The 24,921-nt window shown below is 40.1% G+C and overlaps 2 protein-coding genes and 1 long non-coding RNA gene across 9 annotated transcripts in view; 2 read left to right on the top strand and 1 right to left on the bottom strand.

Annotated features, from left to right (window-relative positions):
- Positions 1-469: 469 nt before the first annotated feature.
- Positions 470-8,578, top strand: LOC119020466 (eukaryotic translation initiation factor 4E type 3-like). Its single transcript, XM_037099787.1, has 7 exons — positions 470-801; positions 3,128-3,200; positions 4,257-4,351; positions 5,323-5,383; positions 5,480-5,546; positions 5,709-5,864; positions 7,075-8,578. Exons 1-7 carry the CDS (start codon positions 617-619, stop codon positions 7,119-7,121), a joined length of 684 nt encoding a protein of 227 aa, XP_036955682.1. The 5' UTR covers positions 470-616; the 3' UTR covers positions 7,122-8,578.
- On the bottom strand, positions 2,159-21,242 carry LOC119020467. Of its 2 annotated transcripts, none has more exons than XR_005075330.1 (3): positions 18,705-21,242; positions 17,152-17,314; positions 2,159-2,805 (listed from the first exon to the last, which is right to left on the bottom strand). It is a non-coding gene; the product is annotated as an uncharacterized LOC119020467 (long non-coding RNA). The 2 variants fall into 2 exon arrangements; XR_005075329.1 differs by lacking the exon at positions 2,159-2,805 and adding an exon at positions 13,630-15,409.
- The window catches only part of foxp1b (forkhead box P1b), a 168,126-nt gene continuing 161,144 nt past the window's right edge, over positions 17,940-24,921 (top strand). For 4 of the 6 annotated variants that reach the window (XM_037099780.1, XM_037099785.1, XM_037099783.1 and 1 more), the window contains exon 1: positions 18,453-18,644. The gene's annotated coding sequence lies outside the window, so the exon portion shown is untranslated. Of the gene's footprint in view, positions 18,383-18,452; positions 18,645-24,921 lie in introns of those variants that run through there. The other 2 variants (XM_037099779.1, XM_037099778.1) reach the window with 2 other exon arrangements.

The following is a 24,921-nucleotide window of genomic DNA, read 5'->3' as shown; positions in this document are numbered from 1 at the left end:
TGTCATTAGGAAGACACTTTACAGGGGGAAAAAAAATCAACTTTTCTGGTGCTTCTCTCTTGTTGACTGATGAGTGAAGTTACTGATACAGACTGGTCGACACATATCCTGACAGGCCTACAGAAATATCTAATAAGTAAATAGCACAGTCTATCAATGAGTCAGTCTGCTGCAAGGAGGAAACTGTGGTAACCCAAAGTTGTCAAAGTGACCTCATTTAAAAGCCAAATTCAACCAGACACAAAGATCAGTTTCGGGTCAGCCGTACGTCATCACTCTCTCATGTTAGTGTTTTCTATCATGGTAGATTTTATACAGTCATGTATCTGTTGGGACAGTTATCCCGTCTTCTTCAATGTCAGAGTGGGAGATTTGTGTTTCCGAAAAAACAGTCGGAGTGAGACCTCGCTCTCTTTTTTTTCTCCCCCCTGCTCTCTGGAATGGACCAACTGCGACGTTTCAGCCCGGTGACGCAGTTACGTCAGCAGTCGGTAGGCGGAAAAGCGGCAGTGTGTGTATCTGTCTGAGCAGATAAAGCCTAACCGGGTGTTTTTATTTCGGAGCTTCATACAGGGGAGGGAGAGAAATTAAAACGATCAGCTGCTCGCCTGCTCAGATGGCGGTTCCCGCGGGTCACACGGACATGCAGACGGACAGAGGCGGCCTGAGCGGTCAGACGCTGTCCGCCGAAAACAACATTGACATCGACGAGAAAGAGTTGGAAAACATCACAAAGAAACACCGAGAGGACGAGACGACGACGCTTCCCCTGCACTCACCTTGGACGTTTTGGCTGGACAGGTAAGACTCGCCGCGTCGCCAAACCGAGTTTAATTAAGAGTCTTCGGAGGAGGAGGGGGGCGGGAGACGAGCAGGAATGATGGAGGGAAAAAAATATGACCGAAGGCCGAAACAGCTTCCCCGAAGGCCTCCGGGAGCGAAATGTAGCGGGAGAGTGTCCGCCCTCCACACCGCCGCTGTGTACAGAACCTTTTCCCCAGAAAAAAGTTAGCATGTCCACCGCTGTGTTACCCAACAGTGGCTGCTGCCTGACACGGCGGACATGTTTGGACTGCTTGGTGTTTTATGTGCAGTTCAGGTTACTTCAGCTCTGTTTCCCGGCAGGGGAGACTGAGAGACTGTCCACCTTCACCCTTTTTTTCAACAGCCACACATGTAGGCTAACACTAGTGTGAGGCTGAGATGCACTGGGTCCTCACATGGGGGGACACTTTATTAGCAATGTGAGTGTCCTTACTGCAAAATGTCCTGAAAGCTTGTCTCATGAAGAGCATGCTAACGTTACATAAGTGTCTTTCCTGCGTATGAGATCATAGGAATGTTGCCTGTCACGTGTGCTTTGTGTTTTATTGTTTCATGGAGGAGACTGTGAAAGAGACACATGATAATGAATCAACAAGGATAATGAGAAGTGAAGAGAGCATTGTTCAAATTAAGACAACAACCTGTATAATCAATACTCTTTTTAGCACAGCAACTGAAAATGAATCAGCAGCCATTCTGACATATCTAAAAAAAAAAACCAACAAAAAAATAAACTGCAGCTTTTCTCTGATTTATAAGATCAGATATACTTTTGTTGATCCCACCTGGTAGAAATTCAAATTGAAAAGCAGCATGAACACTGATATTCAGGACCGATATTCATTTGCAGAAAAGTGAAACTCTTTGTGTTGAGCAACCTGCGATGAAATAACCTTTGCACAGTTTACCCAAGTGCTGCTCTCGAGCACAATTTTGAGGTACTGTAGTTGAGTCTTTTTTTCCATTTGTGGCACGGCCAGCAATAAAATGCTCACAGGCCAGCAGCCCCACCTGCATAGAAATATATAAACAAAAACATGTAAATCTAGTGGGGACGTCGCCAATGTCATCTACTTGGACAATAAACCAATAAACAAATGTCTCTTCAGGGGACAATCAAAGTGAAACGTGCTCCTAGCCCCAGTGAAATAAAATGTCAAAACTGAAGGTGTATGTAGGGGCTTCGGGTTTCAAGGGGGTTCACGAATAAACAGTCTCCTCATCAGAATGATTCTTGGCAACTGAGAAAACACAACAGGGACCAGAGTTTCTGGCTGGCAGTCTAAGGGGATGAGGTTCTTAGTGAGCCAGGGACAGATTCTCCTACTTGCATGTCCTCCCCACCACGTTGATTTGATAAATGTAGTTACTAGTTACTTACAGGCTGTTTTTAAGTGTGATGTGCTACCAATCAGATAGTGCCGTGGGCGGGACATGGTGCGGGAGGATGCTGGATCAGACACAAAGCAGCACATTCTTATAATTGGTTTATTTTATCGGCAAGTTGACTGAAAAACTGCAGATGCCAATGACTGGAAAAATGCTGAATATCCTCCCCAGTAACCAGCGAAGGCCGATCATCGGTCTGCGCCTGTAACAGAAGGTAGCATTGCAAGGTGGCAGACTTGAGCAAAATTTTAAAAGAATTAAAAAATGCTAGCAATACAGGAAGGTATCAGTGTGCAAATATGAGATATTTCAGAGCAAGTATATTTTTGTTTTTGGAGTGTTGGTTTTATGAAAAGGAGAACATGCGAAGATGCTACACCAAGTTTACTCAAGGTAACAGTGAGTTTTGTTAGGACAGTGTCAGAGAGCGACGGGGGAAGTTGGTGAATGAGACTGACCGTAGCGTAACTCATCTGTGAGCGTTGGTGCTCGCCACCAGCACTCAGTGTGTTACGATGAGCAGCAGCCACATGTCCCTGCGCCCTGCCTCGCCCCCCCACACACATCCCTCTTGTTGCACTGTTGTCGGGGCTAGATTGGAATAGGAATTATGATCCTGTTAGACATGTGTGAAGGAGGATCTGAGCACATGTGAAATGGAAATATAAGGAACGTGACACACCAGCTGAAATGACTGCTGTTTGTGACGCTCATTAGGCTTGCTGTTAACCTGTAGACTTAAGTGCTCTTTATTGACATATGCACGTGTTTTAAAATAGATTAGCTAAGCAAAAAAAAAAAAAAAAAAAACATGGACCCTGACCATGTTTGCTGGTGAGCAGCACGGTCAGCAGCTTCTCTCTGTCGCTGAACCATCACTGCGAACCTGAATAGTTCTCACTTTTTCCCGCAGGTCATTACCAGGAACGACGGCCGCAGAATGTGAGTCCAATCTGAAGAAGATCTACACGGTGCAAAGTGTTCAGGTGAGATTTGGTGTCGGCTTAAAGGGCTTCATCATCAGAAGGGCAAAGGGATCAAATGCATGACTCGGCTAAGAGTCCAGTTGGCTCGAGAAGAGAGCCCGTGATGAAAGCGAATATGCAGTTCTTTGGCACTTAAAGCTGTAGTAGGCACGGTCAGCGGGGGGAAAAAAAAAATCCAACTCTGCCATCAGTGTGTGGATGAATGAACGTGGCATGTGTTGAAACGGGCTTTGAGTGGTTGGTAGAACAGAAAAGCACCATATAAATGCATGTGTACTCACCATATGACACATGAACATGTTCAGTTTATGACAGACCACTGCTGTGAGTGCCTGCAAATGTCTAAAGTTCTTCTTGAGTAACATGTTGTGTGGCAAGACTGACAGTAGCTTCTACCATTGTATGCTGCAGTGCATACATTATTGCCTTTGGGTATGATGCTCCAATGGCTTGTCAGTCAGTGGACTGATATTTCAATGTGAGGATGGGCGTCATAAAACAGGCAAAACTAAGTTGGTAATATTGCAGTGTTTAATCTTTGTTTACGTGACTCATTTTTGTAAACACAGACCAGACGTTTAGTTTCAGTTTGAATGAGCAGAAACACACAGATTGCAGGAAGTCAGACTCTTTGATTACATGTGAACGCGTTCTTCGATATCGAGGCTTATATCCAAAGCTTTCAACAGGTTGTTGCCCGTTGAAACATTTCAACTGGATTACAGCAAAGCAAGTAGAGCATGTGCTTCTAGGGGAGCCTGCCAAAACAATCAGCCGTAACAAAACCTGGAAAATCCACCAACGTGCAAAGTGTGACATAGCTCATGTGTGAAAATACAAAACATCTTGTAAAAAGCTTTGCCTTAAGAATTGTTTCTCTCTTTTGTGTGTTTGGCTTTATTCCCATTGTCAGTATAACTACAGTGCTGTGAGTAATCCAGATACACGCCGGATGAAGGGGGCGAAATTCTGCTATTGTGTCACAACAAAAGGAAAGTAAATGATCTCTTGTCCACATGTTGTAGGTAACACCTGTCTGCTTTTCCCTGTTTGCAGATGTTCTGGAGCGTATACAACAACATCCCTCCAGTCACAGCCCTGCCTTTGAGATGTAGCTATCACTTAATGCGCGGAGAACGGAGGCCACTGTGGTGAGCTTATTATTACTTTGAATATGATATCATCCCTCAACACTGGCTCGACCGGAGGGGTAACTTGTGACTGTAGCTCATGCAGTCAGTAACTGCCTTGTTCAGTTGTAACACTTAAATTCAGAATTTTAGTCAGTTGCATTGCAAAAAAATTACAACACAAAACTCACTTAAATTAAAATACATTTAGATGTTAAATATCTCCAAACTGTAGCTTTGTAACATTTTGGAATCATTACATAGTTACTACTAGAGACCATCTTGCAGTGGGAGCTCACCAGCATCGACACCTGTCAACATGTTCCGACTACAGAGTACTCACTAGTAGTCATTACTACATTAATGCTCAATTTTCATGGATCAGAGCTGACCCTGTCCTATCTGCTCTCAGGGTCAGACCCTGTACCAGCTGTTCTCAGGGCCAGACCCTGTTCTAGCTGTTAATCATGTTAACATGTTAAAGTAAACATGTTTCATAACCATTGGAAGCGCATATTTTGAAGCCCCCCCCCCCCGCCGCCCTCCTTTTGTCCTTCATGCACATGGGAGACAAGATTCACACTCAGGCCAGTGTTTTTAACACTTTTAATATGCAAAGAGCAGTGTGCCAAAAAAGGCGCTGTGAGGATGACTGCTATCTATTTAACATGTTTGTGCAAACGTTTTATGAGGAAGCAATACGTTAAACATGATAGTTAGATGCCAAGAGTACAAACAATGCATACAAACTTAATTCATACATTTTGTTTGTTTACAACAACGCCTTAATGTGATGCTTACTACCAGTCAGGAGTTTTGCTCATGCTCATGTTTTACAGTGCCTTCTGATGGACATTTTTGTATTGTGAAAACATTTATTTCTATGCCTCTTGAATGGAATTGAAGTAAAATAAATATATTCAGAATGTTTTGTGAAACTTTAAAATGCAACACCATAGAATACTTTTATTTTTCATCCTTTAACCAAACAGGGAAGAAGAAAGCAATGCAAAAGGAGGAGTATGGAAGATGAAAATACCAAAAGAAAGCGCTGTAAGTGTTTTGCCCCCCTTCACACAATAATGCTGCTTAATTATATGAATGAATATCTGATTAATGTATTATTATTGTGTGTTCTTTTTGTCTCAGTCTGTAGTTTGGAAAGAATTGTTACTTGCTACTATTGGGGAGCAATTTGCAGATTACTGTTCCTCAGGTGAGCTCCTTTATGTACATACATGATATGTTTCTTTTTTTCAGAATATATACATTTATACTTGAACATGAAATAAATATTTTTTTTTTTTCCCCAAACAGAGCAATAACAGTTGATTATTTGTTCACAGCCTGTTGTGTCTGCTGTCTGTTTGTTTTCCAGATGATGAGGTCGTTGGCGTCAGTGTTAGCGTTCGAGATCGTGAAGACGTTGTACAGATCTGGAATAAAGATGCATCTCTTGCTACCGAATCAAATATCTTGGGGAAAGTCTATGAGCTCCTCCCATCCATAACTTTTAAAGCTGTTTTTTATAAGTGTAAGTATGGCTATTCTTTCCTAAGTGCGCTCCAACTGATTGGCCATGGTTCCTTAGAGGTTGATGGTTGGTCTATAGAAGAGCAGATAAACGTGTGCAGAACTTTCTCATGGCACAGCTAAGATGCCATAGCGTACTCCAGGGCTAATTACAGATTGCATTGTCTTGTGCTGCTACCTATAATAACTGGCTGACCACTCAGCACGAGACCCAAGAAGAATATATCCATCCTCTCAGTTTCAAACAGCTTGCTGGCAGAGCCTCACAAATATGTTGTGCCGGTGAAACCAAGAGAGCAGTACAAATCTGTGTTGAAATCTGCAGGAGAGCTAGTAAACGGTAACAGCCAGTGAGCAGAGAGTCCTGTCATGCGTTTGGCTTCAGGAGCTAACTGCCGGTGGAGCTAATAGCTCAGAGCAGAGCTAAACACACAACAACACGACATAGAGTTATACAGTAAAACTCTTTAGCTGAGTACAGTTTAGAGGTAAAACTACTTTGAGTTTGGGGTTAAAAAAACATTTTACATCATTTTACCAAAGTGATGAAAGTAACAACATACAAGCAGCGTAAAGGTGTAGGAGTGGTGACTTCAGGACAAATAGACCACAGTATAAAGAAAATAAACAGTTGCATTAAAGGGGTTTTTATTAAGCCACTGATAACTAACAAGTATAGTTAACAAGAAGAAAAATCCTTTAGATTTTTGATCCGTATCAGCTGATACTGCCTGCAGTAATCTGTGATCAGCCACAGAAAAATCATTTTCACTCCACCCTTATTTTTTTCCACTTTTGTTTTGGATGTAAAAATGGAGATGAGCTTTACAATGACGTATCAGACTATTGGAAAAAGTACACGTTTGTATAGTGGACTTAACCATGCACACTTGTAAGCATACTATAGGATAAGAACTGTACATGGCCGTAGGCTAACCAGGTCTTCTGACAGTGTAGAAAAGGCATTAACACAAATGGCCTACATACCTTCATACCTGCTCCACATAACACATTCACATGGTCAGTCTTGTTACCACACGTTAACATTTGTTCCCAAAATTGTAATAAGTGAAGGTTTTAGGTAATTGGATTGAAAGACTGAGATTTTATTGTTGAACCTGTGGCCAGAGAATATGTTTGTAGACTTGATGTACAGGTTGAATGACTAACTGGATGGTTTATACTCACCGTGATTCCTTTATCTTTTCCAGCTCACATGGAGCATCATGCCTTTGAAGGAGGACGCTCAAGACATTAGATTGTAAAGCACTTTTTTAATTTTTTATTTTAACCTGAACTGTTCCTGCCTTGTCATGAAGGCACTGTCCACAACTTAATCAAGGATATTATTTTGCATTCAACGAGAAATGTCATCATTATATTTTTATAACTTTTAATGACTGATGCCTTGTTTCATTTCGACATGGGTCCTAAAGCTCTGAGCTCTTCAGAGAACGTATATCCAGCATAAATCTCGTCCACAGTTCATTACTCCATGTTGACTTCCTGCTATACTGAACTGCACTGTCATGGTCCTGTTTTCTGCACGGCCTCTGGACCTCCACAATTTATTCCTGGTATAGAGGTAGCAGCTACATAATCTAATGTGTTTCTAAAAGTTTGATACGCACGACATCTCAGTTCTTCTGTCGTAATTCAGTTAGCTTAATCAGTGCCAAAGCACTTTTCTGCTGTCTAAGAAGTTTTTATCCTCTACAAGTTTTTATTCAGCTGGAGTTTTTCCACTTTGGAGGATGGAGTGAATGTCCCCTTTGATTCCTTGTAACTTCATCAAGTCTACATCAAACCTAAATCAGGGTAACACTTGGAAATATTGCACACGACTACCTATTCCAGTCACAGTGTCCCTCAGTTATAAAGCCATCACAGGGAATCAGAACATATCTTAAGACAGATGTGGCCCTAAGAAACATTTCTGACATGTTTTTTTGTTTTACAGCTTTAGTTGAAAGAGCAGAAACCCATCCTGAAAGGTGCCTCTTTGAATGTTCTCATCCTCACTGCATTTGACATTTCTCTGCATACAAATGTTGAAAGTAGACCCTCTGCTCTCCCTTAATGGAGTCATGGATTGTTTAGTGTGTTACTCCGAAGCGATACTGCACATTTTTGTGCTCAACCAGTGGCGCCCCTTTGTACTTGTCTGTGCTCGTTTCCCCTGCTTACTGGACTGCGTCCATGTAACCACAACACACAGAGGGAAAAAATGCAGCATTATTTGCTTTAAAGAAAATAACATCAGTTCTAGCATGGTTGTTGATACAATGTCAAACATGACACTTGGTAAAAAAAGTCAAGTAAGACAAGTAAATGTTAACTGCTGCTTCAAAGACAAGTCCACCTTAAATAATGAGTTATGCTGATCTCACCTGTGGTCATGTTGATTATGATCAGCACCACTTCTACTAATAAATAGAAAAACTATATTTTTCTGTCAGATCCCTTCACACTTTGTCTGAGATCTCATCATCCAGTCCGAGCCCCCTCCTCTAACACTGTTAACACGTGACTGTTGTATTTCGGTGTAGGCTACAGTGAACTGAATGCTTCTGCCACTATCACATCACTTTTTATAGACCAGTTTTGGACTGGTCGATGAATTAGTTAGAAGAGGACAACATTTCCTTTGTAAACAGGATTTTTGCAGTGACATGGACAAAGTAAATAAAATGGAAATAAAAATTAAAATGATCAGCATCTGTGTTTCTTTGTGTGAAGTGCAATCTTCACAATAACACAAGTATATGTGTGAAAGGATGCAGTTGTGGTGTGTGTTTTAATACCTCATCTGTTACTTATGCCAAGCTGTTTAGTGCTGATTCATCGCATTTAATTATAGCAGTCGTACTTTGACGAGTATGTCTCCTCAGGTGAGAGTGGAAATACCTCAAGAAGTCTCGCAAAGGTCAGGAAAGCAGTGAGAAGGCAACGGCTCTGCAATTAAGACCTTAATGTGTTTCTGAATTTATAGTACATGATAACCTACTCATTTCCATCAGTGTGTTAACCAGCCTTTTTCACTGCACACATCTCGACCTGTTATAGTCAGAAACGCGCAGGTTTACTTGATAACAGTGATCATAGCCTGGTTCCCTTTAAGTGCCTCAGTAGTCACGGCAGTGTGACAGTGAGCCGGCATGAATAATAGAAAAGACCCTGAAACTGAAGCAGCTGCGTGGAATTCAGACGTCATTATTTTTCATTAATTACCCCTGTGATTTTCCCACAGTGAAATGATTTCGGTGGATAAGACATTTTAAAGCTGCATTATGAGGCAACGCTGTCTCTGCAGCCCAATCTGTAATTCATTAAAGACATAAAAAACATGCTTATAATCAATGTTTATGTGCTTATAGCAATGCATAATCACGGTTATAAGCACTCCTAAGAAATCATGATGCTTAATCATAAACACCCATACATATTTATAATCATCATAACATGTTATAAAGTATTCTATAGCAATGTATAACTAACTATCTCATTACTTTTTAACTGGATTTCATGCACTGACTTTGTTACTTAAAACTATGAATATATGTTGCATGAGGTGGATTATAAAGCATTATGGACAAATTTAGAATGCATATATATAGGATGTTAAAAGTGCATTTTAATGCATTATGGACATACTTACATAGTGTGCCATAATGAGCCTGTAGTTATACACACTCATAAATATTCTTTAGAACAATAATGATAATACATTTAACAAGCCAATAACCGTACTACTGTTATAACTGCTGGTGTAGTATAATTCCTATAGTTTCATAATACATTATGGTCATTTTTAAATGCATTATAATCAATGTTAGGATGCATTATGATGACTATATAAGTTACTTATAGGTGTCATAATAGATAGCTAGGCGCATTATAATGCATTGTCAATAAGTTTAAGAGCTTCATAGAAAATATTACCCACTAGAATGAAATGTTGTTTGAGGGCAACAAGCTGTAAACACAATATTGACATAAACACCTTTAAAGTCGATATGTCTGCGTGAGCAACCTATTGCTTACAAGCACATTGGATATGTACGGATACATACAGATGTATATGGAGCAACGTCATCTTTCATTTTGAGCTGTTTTCTGGCCACATAGTGTCAGCTGTGTTTAGGACTCAGTGAGGAGATACCTGGCCCTTTAGCCACTACATGTTCTACTATACTTTGGCCTGTGGCTAACTTGGTGCTGAGGAGGCAGTGCACAGCGGGTTTGCTCGAGCTTTTTTAACGAAAACATGCTGCGTCTGAGTTGAGAGTGAACCAGAGTAGTAAATCTGTGGGCGTACAAAAACCCCCCCCAAAAAACCCAATGCAATTAGCTGAAAAGTGCTTTGGAGAGCGGGCGACTGCAAAATTAGGTTCTTTGCGGTTTCGTCACGACCGATGCCTTTCATATTACACAGTTATTTGGTCCTTTGTTGCAGCTTTAAATCCACATACATTTTGAGGGGTTGAGGGACTGAACTTTGAAGAACTTCAAAGAGATGTTACAGCACCAGTCTGTTAGTAGGCACTCATTTAAGTCATATTTAGTAATTTGGGTGTAATCAAGAGTCAGTATTGTGTAAAAACAAACAAAAAAAAAAAAGTCAGTGTAACTTGTGACTATGGAATTTGATTTTTAAAAATGTAATGTCTTGATTATGAAAGGTCTTATCTTCACGAGATAACAATGTGCAAAGGTACAGTGTGTTAGGTTTTAGGATGACCTATTTGAAAGATATAGAATATAATATTCATAATTCTGTTTTCCTTATAATCACCTAAAACTAGCCATTTTTCATCTACAGAGGGAGCAGGGCAGGTCTGCAATGTTTCTACAGGAGCCCAGAACAAACAAACCAAACACTGTCAGCGGAGGAGCCTGTTATGGTTTTTACTGGACACTGTAGGGTCTCCTTCTTGCTTGGAAGCAGAGGGCAGTTACTACAGTTACTAATTACCTGTTAAAGACTGTAATTAGTAATCTAATCCAGGTATCATAATATCAAGGTAATGTAACATAATTACTTTCCGTTACTTTTGCATTACCTCAATACCAAACACATGCAAATAAAGACGAGACAAATGTATATACACTTGTCTCACTCAAGACCTGAGGTGTGTTGTGTGAGACTTGTGAAGTGTTGTCGTGTGTGTTTTTGTATGGTTACAAACTAGTACATCATTCTTTTTTAAAAAAAAATTGTAATCCTGTCAGTAATCCCCCCTTTTTTACTGAATGTATCTGTAATCTATAGGCCTTATTTTCCCCAAACTTTGCTGGAATATCTTTTTTTTTTCTTCCAAATTATTATTCAAGCCTATGAGAGAGGATGAGGGGTATTCAGTTGGTTGCAATCTGTAACCTTGCTACTAGATGCCAAATCGCACACACACCGGACCTTTAACTATTTAAACAGTTGTCCTAAGGTCTTGATTCAGTCAAAGTTTCTCCCATTTTGTTCAATCTGCTCTGCTGTAGGTTTGGCTTCACAATCCAGACCACAGCCATCGAGGAAGTCCTACCCTTGGATGTTTAAAGCCAGTTTATTGGCTTAGGTGATCACACTTTACTGTAAAATCTGAGAATTAAAAGGTACTGTGTGCTGTGCTTAGTCTTGGAATAGGGCTGTTTTTGTTGGCCTTGTTCAGGCGTCTCATTTTTGAACTTGAATTCTGTGCTCAGTCTTTCACTGGGCTGGTTTTAACAGGCCTGGCTGTGTTTATGTGCATTGCTCTGCAACATGTTTGACTTGTTTGAGGCGTCTGTGGGTTTATTACAAGTAATCACGCAGTGGAAGACAGTGGTCATGTTTAGATAATTTCAGTTGTGATTCTGCAGCCTAATTCAGACCTTTTTTGACAGGAAACCTGATGACATCTTGCCAAATCATATCACATGAGCTGTTTTGATCTCTCAACACATCTGACATCTTACACATACAAGAACTGATGTGAATCTGTCTTGTGAGGGACCTGAGGGCGAGGGATTTCTGTTCATGGGCAGCTTGCCTAGGTTTCGGAGTGTGTCGTGTACCCTGTGGTTATCAAATGCACTGAGAAGGCGTGTCAGTAATTTAGAAAAAAAAACAGACCCGAGTGCATCTGCCTCCACACTGAGCTGCACTTTCCCAGCCAACTGAAATGGTTACTAAAATTGCCATGGCTAGCAGCACACTCACCATCCCTTAGCTTGAACCTGATTGTATCCGCAGCCAACGTTAACAAAAGTTCACCAGTCAGTGGCTTGTGCATTCAGAGACATTGCTCTAATGATCAGAGGCAGACAGAACAGCTGACCCGGCTGGCAGCAGCTACAAAGAAAAGCTTCTTGATCTTTAGGGAAATGCCTCTGTTCTTCTGTGATTTGCGCTGACAGACGCAGTGTAACAGAACCATGGTGATACATTTCAAAAGCAACCTTGCCGTTAAACCTTTGCATAAAACCTTCTAAAAAAAATGTTTTTTAAAGACCATCAAAAGTGAATTTTTTAACGATGCTGTCGAAACCATTCGAGTTGTTGCTCTGTCTGCTATAATTGGCCAAATTCATCATCTGTGTAGGAAGGCTAAGACGGTTTCAAGTTCATTACCTGCATGATTATAAAATGAAGTAAGTGTTATGGTTTTACACAAACACTAAAAAGAGGATGTGGGCTAAAGCTTGTTGTGATTAGCACTCGCCATGGTAACAGTGACATCAGACCTATTTATTATAAACATCTGGGTAAGAATAAGTTGACAGCTCGCATGTGCATGTGACCTCCAGAGGGCTCCTCTGTTGGAATGAACTGCTGCCATTAAACAGGTTCTCCAGTCAACATGGAGACTGTTTCATAGTGTTGAAAACTACAACAGAATCACATGCCACACACTGGTACGACTTGCATATCACTGTACCACGTTGTCAGTCGGTAGTCTGGGCAGGTACTGTATCAGTTGAACAGGTAGTGATTATGGGATACCTGTTGCTGGATACTGAAAAACAGCAAAAAATACTGTTTAACAAAATAAAATATACAGTATATTTAATATATATAATATATAAAATATTCAAGAGCCTCTTTAAGATGAACTGAGGATTTTTTAGAATCAGGAGTTCCAAAGAAAGTTGATGGATTAAAAAACATTAATATATGAAATAAGGTTGTAAATTTGTAAGTGTCATTGTTTTTGCTTTTTTATGTGACTGAAAATATCACTGTCCATGTATTGGACACTATTCATGAAAGAGACAGGACCTGTTTTCACATCACCACCACTCACTTGCATACTCAAATGGCATCATTCAAGATTCAATTATTTTACTGCTTTTACAACAAGGCTGTGTGACGAGATGAGGTGTGTAGTTCCATATAGGCCTACGCTTCTCACAAAAACTGAAATTATGAACATGGATTAATAAATACTACCAAACAATTGTGTTAATATCTGAATCATACACATGCAAATGGAAATATACATAATGAGCTGTTGTTGAAGTGCATGGACAAATGTCTTAAGTTTGTTGAATGTGATACCTTGAAAAAACAAATGATCTTTGAAAGATTTAAAGATCATTTGTAAATCTAATTTAGATAATTGTGCAGAGACACTGCAGTTAAAGAGTATAATTTTTGACTAATAGATATCATTATTAATCTTCCCCAGTGGGTTGCTTACAGAAAGCCAATTATTTTTCAGAAATGTTTTGTTTTAATATGTAAATAGTGCATTATCCAGTTTAAAAAAAATGCACCAATATGCTGAATTTCCAGGAAGACATATGAACACTGAATAAAGACAGATGTCTGTCTTTCTGTCTTTCTTGACATATTAGAGCTTTTTACAGAGGGACTTTTGGATGTCTCTATGTATCACTCCACAAAGCAGAAAACAATGTCAAGAGCCAAATAATTAAGAAAGAAATATGGAATATTTTATAAATCAAGCTATGAATGATATATTTACAAACCCCACTGTAAACACCTTTAGAATACAGAAAGTAGTGGAACTGGAAAGTTTGCTGCAGAAGTGGATAATTCTGGCTCAGAGTCTCAGAAATAAACTCATTTTGAGAAAACAGCCTTGAAAGATATGTATTGTAAATAAAGAAATAATGGCATATAGGCTAAAACTTTAAACTAATAGATATTACCAATGAATTCCCAAATCTGTATTTTGGATGTTTTCTGCCTGAGTGACATCTCATGGATGCAAATAGCCCGAAATCTCAAAATTGACCAGTGAATGAAAAAAAATGTGTTTTTTTTCCCCCCATTGTGTCTGGTTGTAATAATACATGCCTTTAAGGATTCGGTTATACAAAGAAAAATATGGTAACACCATAAAGGAAATGTTCAGTTCCTTACAGTTTACTGTACATCTTGGAAAAAAAATACTGAATTGTCAAATGTGTCCTTTACCTTTACCTAAAACTTTGAAACTTCTGTTTGATGACTGAAAATGAAAATGAAAGCCCTCTAGTATATCTACAATTGCAGAATGATCATGAAGGTATCATGAGCTCTGCTCTCTTCCTCTTTTCCTCATTGACAGTTGTTCACTGCTCATTATCTGTACAGTCCTCTCCCTTTCATTATGTGTTGAATGCTACAGCCCCCAGCGGCAGGGGAAAAACACCGTATGAAAGCCATCCATCCCCCTTTGGGAATCAAGAGGAGCCCCTATTCATTTGCTTAATTACCTAATTAACAGAAAGCTAATTACTTTGTTGTGTGCACGCGTATGTGTGGAGAGGTCGTTACGTAACAGATAGCGATCCTCAATTAATTTGTAACTACACTCCATCGAGTCAGGGGCTTAATCCACACAACACATCACCGGCGTGACACCAACAAAACATGATAATAAATTCGGAGCCCGACACATGGCTGCTGGGCTTCGCTGAGCTCATAGATCCGGTATTGACATGCAGATCAGGCTGCTGACGACTTAGAAAGCTCAGATCATGTGTTAGATTGTCTTCACGACACTGTGCATACATTTGTTATTTTCTCATTAACTGCATCAGGAAATCCTGTTTACAATTTGATAAAGTAATCCTATAAAAGAGTTTAAGATTGGCATGATATACAAATATCCAAATCAATAACAGCCAATCAAAAGCCAGATGAAGACAGTGTAGTTATTTTGTCTCTGGGATGTCAAAAGGTCGAGCCTTTCATGTCAATCATTCTCTGTTTGCATAATTAAATTCTTCTAAAATCATACATTTTAATCATAAAGTTAGGGTATCGTCTGACTGGCTGAATGTGAATGTGTGTGTATATCGCCTTAAATCATATATTTGAATCCAACTCTGCAGCTTTGATCAGCTGAATGACTCAGAGGACATCTGTGTGTAGCTGTGGTTTCGTGGGCCCTGTGGTCATCGAACACAACATCATGATTTTAGGCCGTGCACAGACTGCACTGCTGTGTGTCTGGCGTAGCTTCGGGGTACTGACGACAACATAAATCCTGTATCTTCTGCATCTTGAACGTGGGAATTTGGCTTTATCGGACTCTTTTTCAGATGGACTACTGTGACCTGTAGGATTGAAGATACGCTTTTTCAAAAACAAAAAGTAAAGAAAAACTGATTTTAAATTGACTCACTGTTAGGTCACTGTTTTTTGTATGCAATAATGTATATAATTAATCAACATGGACACAGATCATCTTTTCTACTATCTTTCATTCCTGCATCATGTTTCTTTTCATGCTTTTGTTTTATTTGTAGGTCTAATTTGTAAGAATTCCCAGCTAGTCAAATACTGACCCTTAGGGATAGCGGCTGATCTGACCTACCATACAATCCCAAAGTGTCAGTATTTGATGAGTTTGGGAATGAGACACGAAAATCGACACTCATATATAACCTGGATCTTTAAGGCTTCCTGTTTGAAGGATATGTACTGTATGTGCTTCTTGTCAGAAACATAAAAACACAATGCAGACACACAATAAGAAAGTACAAACTATTTAAAGATAAACAGATACACAAAAGAGGGAAATTGAGGATGATGTGTTAGTAGAGGTACGAAGAAGGAGAAAAGAAGGAGAAAAGACACCAACAAAATATCGCTGAGCATATGTAATGTATTACGTTTCTTTGACTAAATGAAATCCAACATTATGAACCATGCTGGTGTCACATACAGAGGTGGTCAGAGTGGATGGCAGGCAGACAAAATGTACAGCTGTGACACCAGGATTTGCACTCAGGTTGTGGTGAGCGTTCGGCAACAAACACACTCTGGTTAAGTTTAGTAAAAGATATTTACAGTTTGTGTGACAGTAATTTAATCTAGAGAACTCACTTTGGTTACGTTTAGGTAAAGATCTTGGGTATATGTTTATAAAAACTTGTTTGTTAAATAATGAAGAAATGTAATGTTTAGGCTTCTTTACATTCACACAAAGTTCCCATTTTAATTGTGCACTGTGAGTACCACACAAAACAACCTGACAGTTTGTGGAAAGTGCACACATGTCCTATAGTTAAAATTTTGTCACACTGCCGTGACACTGGGCTGGATGTAACTGATATTCTAACATTCCTGTAACTAACTACAAAGTGTGTACATGTCATACAAATTAAATCCTACAGTACATTTACAGCTGTTGGATCATATTATAACCTGTCTGATACATCCACTTCATCTGGTCTTTTTAACAATTATTTTATTTAAAAAATGTTTTTTTTTCTAATTATATTAAATGAAATCAAGATCAAATTCAGGGCTCAAACTGTGCAGGAGTGTTTTGTTTCTGTTTGTTTGTTTGATCACTCAGTATGCAGGTAACAGGAAGCAGTAGGTGATGTTGTGTTTTCCTGTTTCCTCATTTTATGTCACTGTAGCTATAAATTGACACTGACGAAGAGAAAAAAAAGAGCTCTGTTTACGTTAGTTTACAGTCACAGTTGCTATGATTGTTGTTGGTGTGCTCATAATATTATTTCAAATGAAGACAGGCCTGAAGCCTGATGATTATATTTCTGCACTGAGTGATCAGTCACACATTCAGAGGCAAGAACTAGACTGAGTGTGACAGTGACATGAGCTCGACAGCCAAACAGTCCACAATGACCACAACGCGGTGACTGTGACTTGTGACTACTGTAGTAATTTGTGTTTGGTGCCGGTCACAGAAGCAGAACACGCACATGCACGCACGCACGCACACACGCACGCACACACACGCACACACTGAAACTGTTAACAAAATTACAGATGAGATGTATGTAAGAGGATACAGAATGTTAAGTAAAATCCTGATATAACTCACCCTTAGAACAGTCGTTTCTCCTGTGCCCAGGTCTGGTCAGAGGGTGGCGCTCTCTACCAACAAACAGAACCTCCCTGACAGGGTCCACAGCAGCAATTCCTCCCAGATGCAGCCATGATAAATGTAATGTCGTTCACAGCAAAATGAGCTGTGCTCCTCAGACCTTGATCAAGGGCAAAAAAACGACTTCAAGTATTTTCTCTTGAGGTTAAATTAATGTAGCTTTACAATGAGTGTTAACTGGACTGTTGAACTGGCCTGTGATAATTCTCGTCTCAAGTGACAGTGACACTTTTAACTAGTGTCATAATGTTTTTGCACTTTTTGTGTGTATGTGTGTGTGACAGTTAGTGTTGAGGGGGAAAACTGTTTAGAGACTGCTTGCCACAAAAAAAGTGCAAAAGCAGAGCGTATTATTAACTTTGTTCTAATTTAGATGCAGTCATGTCTCTTTAAAAAATATTATGAAGAACTGGCCCACATGTCAGAAAACATAACCGCACCAGACAGAGAGAACCTGCACTCTGGTTATCTACACTGTCATTTTCGAAACCATAATACCACCAAACTCCTCACAGTTGAGATTAAAACATCTTTGATGATTATGTCAAAGCATTTCATTTTTCTTTTAGCACCAAGGCTTTGGAACAGTTGTGATGAACCTCAGACACCCCCCCCTCCCCAAAAAAAGGCAGAAAGAGACAGAAAAAAGAAAAGATTTTTTGTGAAATAATACAAGTAATACAAGTTCATTGTGCCTCAGTTGTAATTAGTCAGCTTAGACATTTTAGCTTTTCTGACAGCCCCCTCTCTCCTGTCACACTTTCAGCTAAAACTAATGCATATCATTACATTTCCCCATAGAAAGGAGCTCCTAAGTGCTCCTAAGTGCTACTGAAATGTACTTGAGACTGTGGCGTTTTCTTGCGAGGGATCCGCGATGCGATGATCGTTGTTTACGAAGCAGGTGGATATGACGTCACGGACTTGGGAACATCAACAACAACAACAACATCCAAATCGGCGATTCTTCTCTTTTTTCCCCCTCCTCCGTTCCTCGCCCTGTTAAAAATCTAATAACAACATTAAGAAAGAGAAAAAAGGGGAGCTGCTCGCGCTTTTCCCTGCGAGGCGGACCGGGAAGCGGCGAGTGTGCAACTCCACATTTTTGCTTTTCTTTTTTTTTTTTCCTCCTCTCCTCTCCTCTCCTCTCTCTCTCTCGACGCCCTCGGTAAGATTATCTCTTTTTTTTCTCCTTGTAGTTAAGTTAGTTAGTTGGTGCCCCCCCGCCGCCTCCCCCCCACCCGTCACCACCACAACCAACCTCGCCAGCCACACCAAGGCGGGCCGAGAAATATTTACTGATATTTGCGTGTGATTTGTTGTCACACGCGGGTCTTGGTACACAATCTAGCGTGCACGGGCTCCCGTACTAGCGAATCGGTACCCTCCGCGTGCGCCTGTTAGCTGCTGTTAAGCGTTTTTCCATTCGGGTAAGTTTCACTATTATCAACCATGTTAACATTAGCTTTTGTTGTATCGTGTGTAGATACCTGCTGCTGCTGCCGCCGCCGCTGCTGCACTCAAACACACACGCACACACACTCGGGAGTTTGTCTTCGGCTTTTTTCCCCCTCTCTTCTGCCGCTTTCCAGAACTGCTACAATTAGCGAAATAAACAAATAAACAAACACCTGCATTGTTATCATGTAAGCTAGTTGTTAGCGCCGTGTGATGCCTCTGTGACGAGCGGCTGATACAGGAGTGTTTTCGGTAACTACGCTACGACTGTTGTATCCTCTACTTTTTTTTTTTGGAAAGTTGGGTTTCTAACTGAGTTGTGGCTGCTCGTGAGACCCCCGTTGTCGGTGGGGGAAATGCACGTTTATAACCTGTACTCGGTGTAAAGTGCCGGTTAGCGGCGGCCGTTAACGAGACCGTAATCGCGAGCCTACCTGCGAGGCAAAGAGCCGTAAAGTTTTTTAAGTTCACGCGGTGAAAGGGAAGTTTGAGTGCCGTGATTTCTTTGGAGTAAGACCAGGCAAGGAGCTTTTCCCCCACGTGTTAGCTGTCCTCCAAACTCCGAGAGACCAGAGGAAGGCAAGACAACTGCCGCAAGCTGTGGTTATTATAACCGTAATACAGTCGCCCCCACCACCACCACCCCCCCAAAAAACGGGCAGGTTAAACTTTTTACCGGTTGTCTGTCGTTGGCGTTATATTGAAGGGCTGGTTTTGGGGCTTCTGCTGCTCGGCGGCACACAATGCATTTAAAGCGGATATTCACCTCTCGGTTAACTTTGAGCTAATTGACGCGAAGGATACTGCGTGTTAAATTGTAATTATTGCGGCGACACCCTAAAGTGAACGTGAAATGTTTTGGACGACATGTCTTATTTAACTGTGTGGCGAAAAGTTTGAGCTAAGTGTTTTTTATTGAGTCAGGTATGGAGGGGGTTACAGCTGGGCATTCTCTTCACTGTAAACAGCTTGAAGTCACAGAGCACTTTATTTTCAGTTGTGGAAAATTGTTAAATTTAGCTAAATTACCAGTTAACAGTTGCTTGTTACCACTGAAGTGTGTGAGTAGGCTAAATATTATTTTTTGTTTTACACTAATCTTATGTTATTCATAAGCACAGTCCACAGGAATGTACTTTAGCAAAAATATTCTGGCATGTAGAAATACTTTAAAAGCAAAGAAATTAAGTAAACCTGTATTTAGAATATTTTACATCCATTTTCTGTTTCAATTATCATTTTACAACAGGTGTATTACAGACCAAGGGACACCAGCCAACATTACGATAATGAATATGCAGCTTTAAAATGTAAATGTGTATATTTTAAACAAATGTCTCGTATACTCAATTCATGTAGTTTTATTATTAACTTGTTAAGTCAGACAGAATTAGTGTATTTATCAAAACAGTATTTTATTTAAAAAGATACAGTTCATGTAAGCCTATGGAGAGTTAACTACATACATATAAGAGTGAAATATGACCCTAATATATTATACAGTAAGTCTGCAGCTGGCAACAGCAGGACTAAAACCATCTGAAATTTTACAAAAGGTAAACTGCAGCTTTAACAACTATTGCTGGCAGTGCTCCCTCCTTCTCGGTCTTTGGATTAGTCATTGTCTGAGGGGAAAAAAACACTTTTTTGTAGGAGAAGTAAAGTAAACAGCCTCCAACAAGCGAACCTTGACAACCCAGATTAAGGAAAACATTGGAGATCAAACAGTGCTGCTGCTGGGCTGTTGTCATGAGCTGCCTGAGAGAGAGCTGCAGACTATTTGAACAGGCACTGGGGTTTGTGTGCTCACTTATGCAGAAATGGACCTTCGCAATTGCTGACCCAGGTTTTAAAACACAGGATGAACTTTCTTTGCAACTTTTCCTGGCCTGCCGTTCGACCACGGCTGTTACATACAGAGAGACAGACAGACAGACGGCATTGTTTCTGATGGGAACAAGCTAACGCCATCCCCACGCGTCTGCTTCTAGAAACAAGAATGGCTGTACTTACTCTGCCCCATACTGCAACTGAATAAATTGAGTTGGCAGGGGGGAAAGTGAAAAAGCTTGAAATTTGAGGAAGAGCAGCTGTATGCAATGTAATGACGCAAGATCCTTAACGCACCAATCTGTGATTCAGTATTATTTGGAAAGCCCTTGTTTCTAGTTTGGCCTCTTCAGGCTGGGGCTAACGCTCTTCTTTGGAGTTGAGGTTCAACTGGTAAGAAAGTAATCAGTCACTCATGCATTCAGTGTGGGGACTCCCATCCCTGAGTGGAGCAGCGCTCTCTTTCATCTGACGGCTCAGTATTTGTGAGCACACATTGAAATACCCTGTGCTGGGTACGGAGGGGCTGTAAACTAACTGTGCACCCTTGCTTGGAGCTGAATGATAAGGAGAGTTATTTTGGGTCCAGTGTGGGAATAAGGTTCCACTTTTGCTGTATTGTTTTTCTTTTTGCCGGCTTCACCCTTCATTTGATTTCAGATACAAGGCGCCCTGAAACCAGTTGCTCGAAGCATTTTTTTTTCTTTTTTTGCACAAAGCGAGACAAGTGACAGATGAATAAAAGGGGATTTTGTGCTAAATGATTTTGTCATGTAATTTTTGCATGTTTGATTCACACAACACAAAGGGGAAGAGTAGTGGCAATATGAAGACGGGTGCAGCACGCTCATTAGTGCTGTATTACATGAATGGAAGCGATAACAAAAGGAAAGCAGTACAATATTTCCAGGGTAAAGGTTAGTGTGTCCCGGCCCCTGTGGCGTGACCAGGCAGACGGTTCTCTGTGCCAGGGAAGGTGATTGGTCAGAGAGTGGACAGCTTCAGGTGTGCTCTGTGCAGCTCCTAGGTCTCTATGGAGACAGCAAAAATACTCAGGATGGCCATTAACTCATGCAGCCATTAATTACTGTCTTCTGCTGTCATGTGTCCTTAATAAAGGGAGGGATGCTGACAAAAAATATCACCTGTCTGCGTGGAAGGACAGGAGTGCGACTGCAATCATTTGACTTACATTGTGTTTCAGGAATTCGATATTGTACAATATTGAGTTGCAGGTTGTCCATCGTTGGAAAATACTGAGCGTTATGTGTTGGCCATGGGATGATATGTAAATCTCATGTCACAGTTATTCTGGCAAAAATAATTGCGATTCACGATCTTATCCTGTTAACTATCGACATTTGCTTAAAATTCTTAAAATGGCACTAAAACACGCAGTAGCAAATGTTTCATGGCATCACAAATAAGACATTTTATTGTAACATCCTTTCCCTGAAAAATGATCTGTTCAGTGAACAAAACTGGATGGAGGCTGTAGAGATGCATCTCCTGTAATAATACAACTTTTTGTGGGGGATGCAGTCAGCAAGTCATGCCATCAGCCACGGTGACGGGATTTTATAGTGACTGGAAGGATGCAGGCTCCCCCTTGTGACAATTAAAAAAAATAGGAAAAAAATCTATATAGGACAATATGTAATCGAGCTAGCTAATATTTATGATTATTCCAGAGCAATTCCCCGTAACCAACTTATTGTTTTCAATTGTTGACTGGGATAATGTCTTATACTGTTCGTACTTATTCTGCGTATTTGCTCTGTCTGTTGAGTTGGTATATTAGATTAATTGTTGGTGTGTTGGTTTCAGATAAAATTAGTCCTGATATTTTAATAAATAACTGGCCCGTTGCAGACAGCGTTTGTTTGTATCATGTTTGATGGGCTGCGTAGCATTTCGCAGCAGCCTCATGGCAGTGGTACCAAAGCTATTTCAGTCAACCCCTTTTCCTGAATCACAGCTCTTAACAATTACTCCATACACACCCGTTTTCTCCGAATGATATCCACATATTTTAACCTTGGATTTCAATCTAGGTAAAATGTGTTCTTATAAATGCTCGTCTGCTACTTGAACGCCCTGCAGGAAACAGCTGATTTGACTGATGGCCTCTTCTCAAACAGGATAAAGATGACTTGGAACAAAGGTTTTGAAAAAATGAAAGGGACTTGGCATTGCACTGTGGTGTGGTTTGCATTGAGATTTGACACTTTTATTAGGGTAATTACAGACCGTGTAGTGAAACCCTGAAACGTTTTCAAGATGTAATCATTTTCTTTACATATTTAATAGTAAGACATGTGGTCACACGTTTAAAAAAAACACCATAAATAAAACTTTAACAGTTTAAATCATTAGATAATTTGTTAATAAGATTAATTATGTCACTGGTATGGTTCTTTCTTTCTTTCTGTCTTTCTTGCTTTTCCTTCTTTCTACTGATGCCAAATATTGCTTTTTTTTAAGCATGCAGATGCTATAAACCGATTCCCCAGCCAATTTGACTTTTAGAGTCACTACTTTAAGAATAATTTACACAGATTGGATTAATACAGATTTCAGTGAGTTATAGTTGTATCCTTCTTTTAAACATTTTAACTCCACTTTAACTAGTCAGTGGTTCGTGTTCTAGAGGCGCTTTACACTTTTTTTACATCGTTGATGTCACACCACAGTACAATAAATAAATACACATTTCCTGCTTATGTCGTTCTAGGTGTACCTTTTTCTTCTTCAGTTACTCAAACATTAATTGATTTGATTTTGTAGACCATGGTCCTGCAGTGCATCAAGAATCAGAGAATTGTTGTATCCTGACACCATGGTTGTTACAGGCAAAGCATTGTGATAGATCGTGAGTTATTTTGATTTCCGCCCCTATTCTTTGTACATCAACATATACTACAGTATAGATACTTTTTTTGGAAAAAATCAGAGAGTCTTTAATAGCACAGCACTTGTCTGTTTTGGGAGTGATACAGGTAAGCTGCAAACATTTTTGTCCAGACTTGTGGGGCTGAACCATATGCTACAAGCTGTGCTCAGCTGCCAGGAGAAACCTCCGCACCTGTTCCTATCAGCTGTCCAGTGTGTATGTCAGTCTATGTGTGTTTATGATGGAACATCGATGGCCCGATGGATGACGTGGCTTTTTCATTGTTAGGGAATTCTTGGTCAAATATATGTCGATGAATGTCTAGACTAAGAGGGTTAACTCAGATGAAACCTTAGGGCAGGGCAGTACATAGATATATTGTTTTTGTGATATGAGACAATATATATGGATGTCCTTATGTAGTGAAATTACACAAGTGTGGTTGCATTGCCAGCATTTGTTGCATTTCAGTAAAGTGATGTCATTTTCTGAACTTACCAGACTGTTCTTATACTTGTTTTTCCCACTTAGTGATTACATCTTTTCTACTGCTGATTATTTTTCAAAAATCTCATTGTCGTAGCATTTAACGAAAGTACCAGTACTCATAGCTACAATATTGTTGCAATACTTCTATCAAGGCTTTTAGTCAATACCATATGATTTGCTGCCCAGATCTCCTAGAAGATATCTCTCACTTGCATTCATTGTCTAGACTAAAACTTTACACGCAGCCTAACATGATGTCATTCCTTATAATGTTCCATCATTACAGTGTTCAATATGTAGGCCCCTCTTTGCTTTCTGGCAATACTGTACAAGTCAGAGGAAGAGGAAAAAAATGTGGTGACGATGACTCTTGAATTCCTGGAGCGGCCAGTGTTGGAATTAGACTATTCCTGCACTTAAATGGTGGTACACTCGTTTACAATGATGCCTCACTGATGTGGGATGTGATGTTTACTTGTAAGAGACAGACAGAGATGTGACTTGGGAGTGGGAAAAGATGCATCACGTTAAAGTTGTAATTTGTAAAGGTTAAATATTTTTATGACAACTTGTGTGGTTTGACAATTTTGTGCTGCTCTTGCCAGAACACACAATCCTGTCAAACAGTGTAAACAATGTGTTATTATGCGGCTATTTCGTCCGCGTTTACCAAGTTCTGGTTCCTACTGTTGGTGCTCTTTTTTTTCTGTTGGGCTGTGGTGGCTGCTCTCACTATCTCTCAGGTTAGAGATACAGTATATATAGCATTAAGACATGTCTAAGAATGACAGGAGCTTTGTCATATATTTTGAGTTGCTTACGTACGTTGGCTCATATGTTTCCCACAATGTTCGAACCCACAGAAATCAAATCACTTATAGTAACAGTGGTTTCTTTTGGTTACCTGCTGTTAAAATTTCTAGGAGAAGGTCAGAGAATGAGGACGGAAGCTGGCAAACTAGGCTGAAAATAATGTGAATTAAACTTGAATACATCACCTCATCTGTGAACCTCTCTTCCTGAGTCATGTTTCCATT

This window comes from Acanthopagrus latus, chromosome 6, assembly GCF_904848185.1.
Source record: "Acanthopagrus latus isolate v.2019 chromosome 6, fAcaLat1.1, whole genome shotgun sequence".
NCBI classification, from domain to species: Eukaryota; Metazoa; Chordata; class Actinopteri; order Spariformes; family Sparidae; genus Acanthopagrus; species Acanthopagrus latus.
This window is presented reverse-complemented; position numbering and strand designations above follow the sequence as displayed.

Bases quoted from the DNA above. Each gene is read 5' to 3' on its own strand.
- LOC119020466 (XM_037099787.1), top strand. From the start codon at position 617: ATGGCGGTTCCCGCGGGTCACACGGACATGCAGACGGACAGAGGCGGC. The intron at 4,352-5,322 runs GTGAGCTTATTA...TTAACCAAACAG, and splicing joins GGAGAACGGAGGCCACTGTG to GGAAGAAGAAAGCAATGCAA. The intron at 5,865-7,074 runs GTAAGTATGGCT...TATCTTTTCCAG, and splicing joins TAAAGCTGTTTTTTATAAGT to CTCACATGGAGCATCATGCC.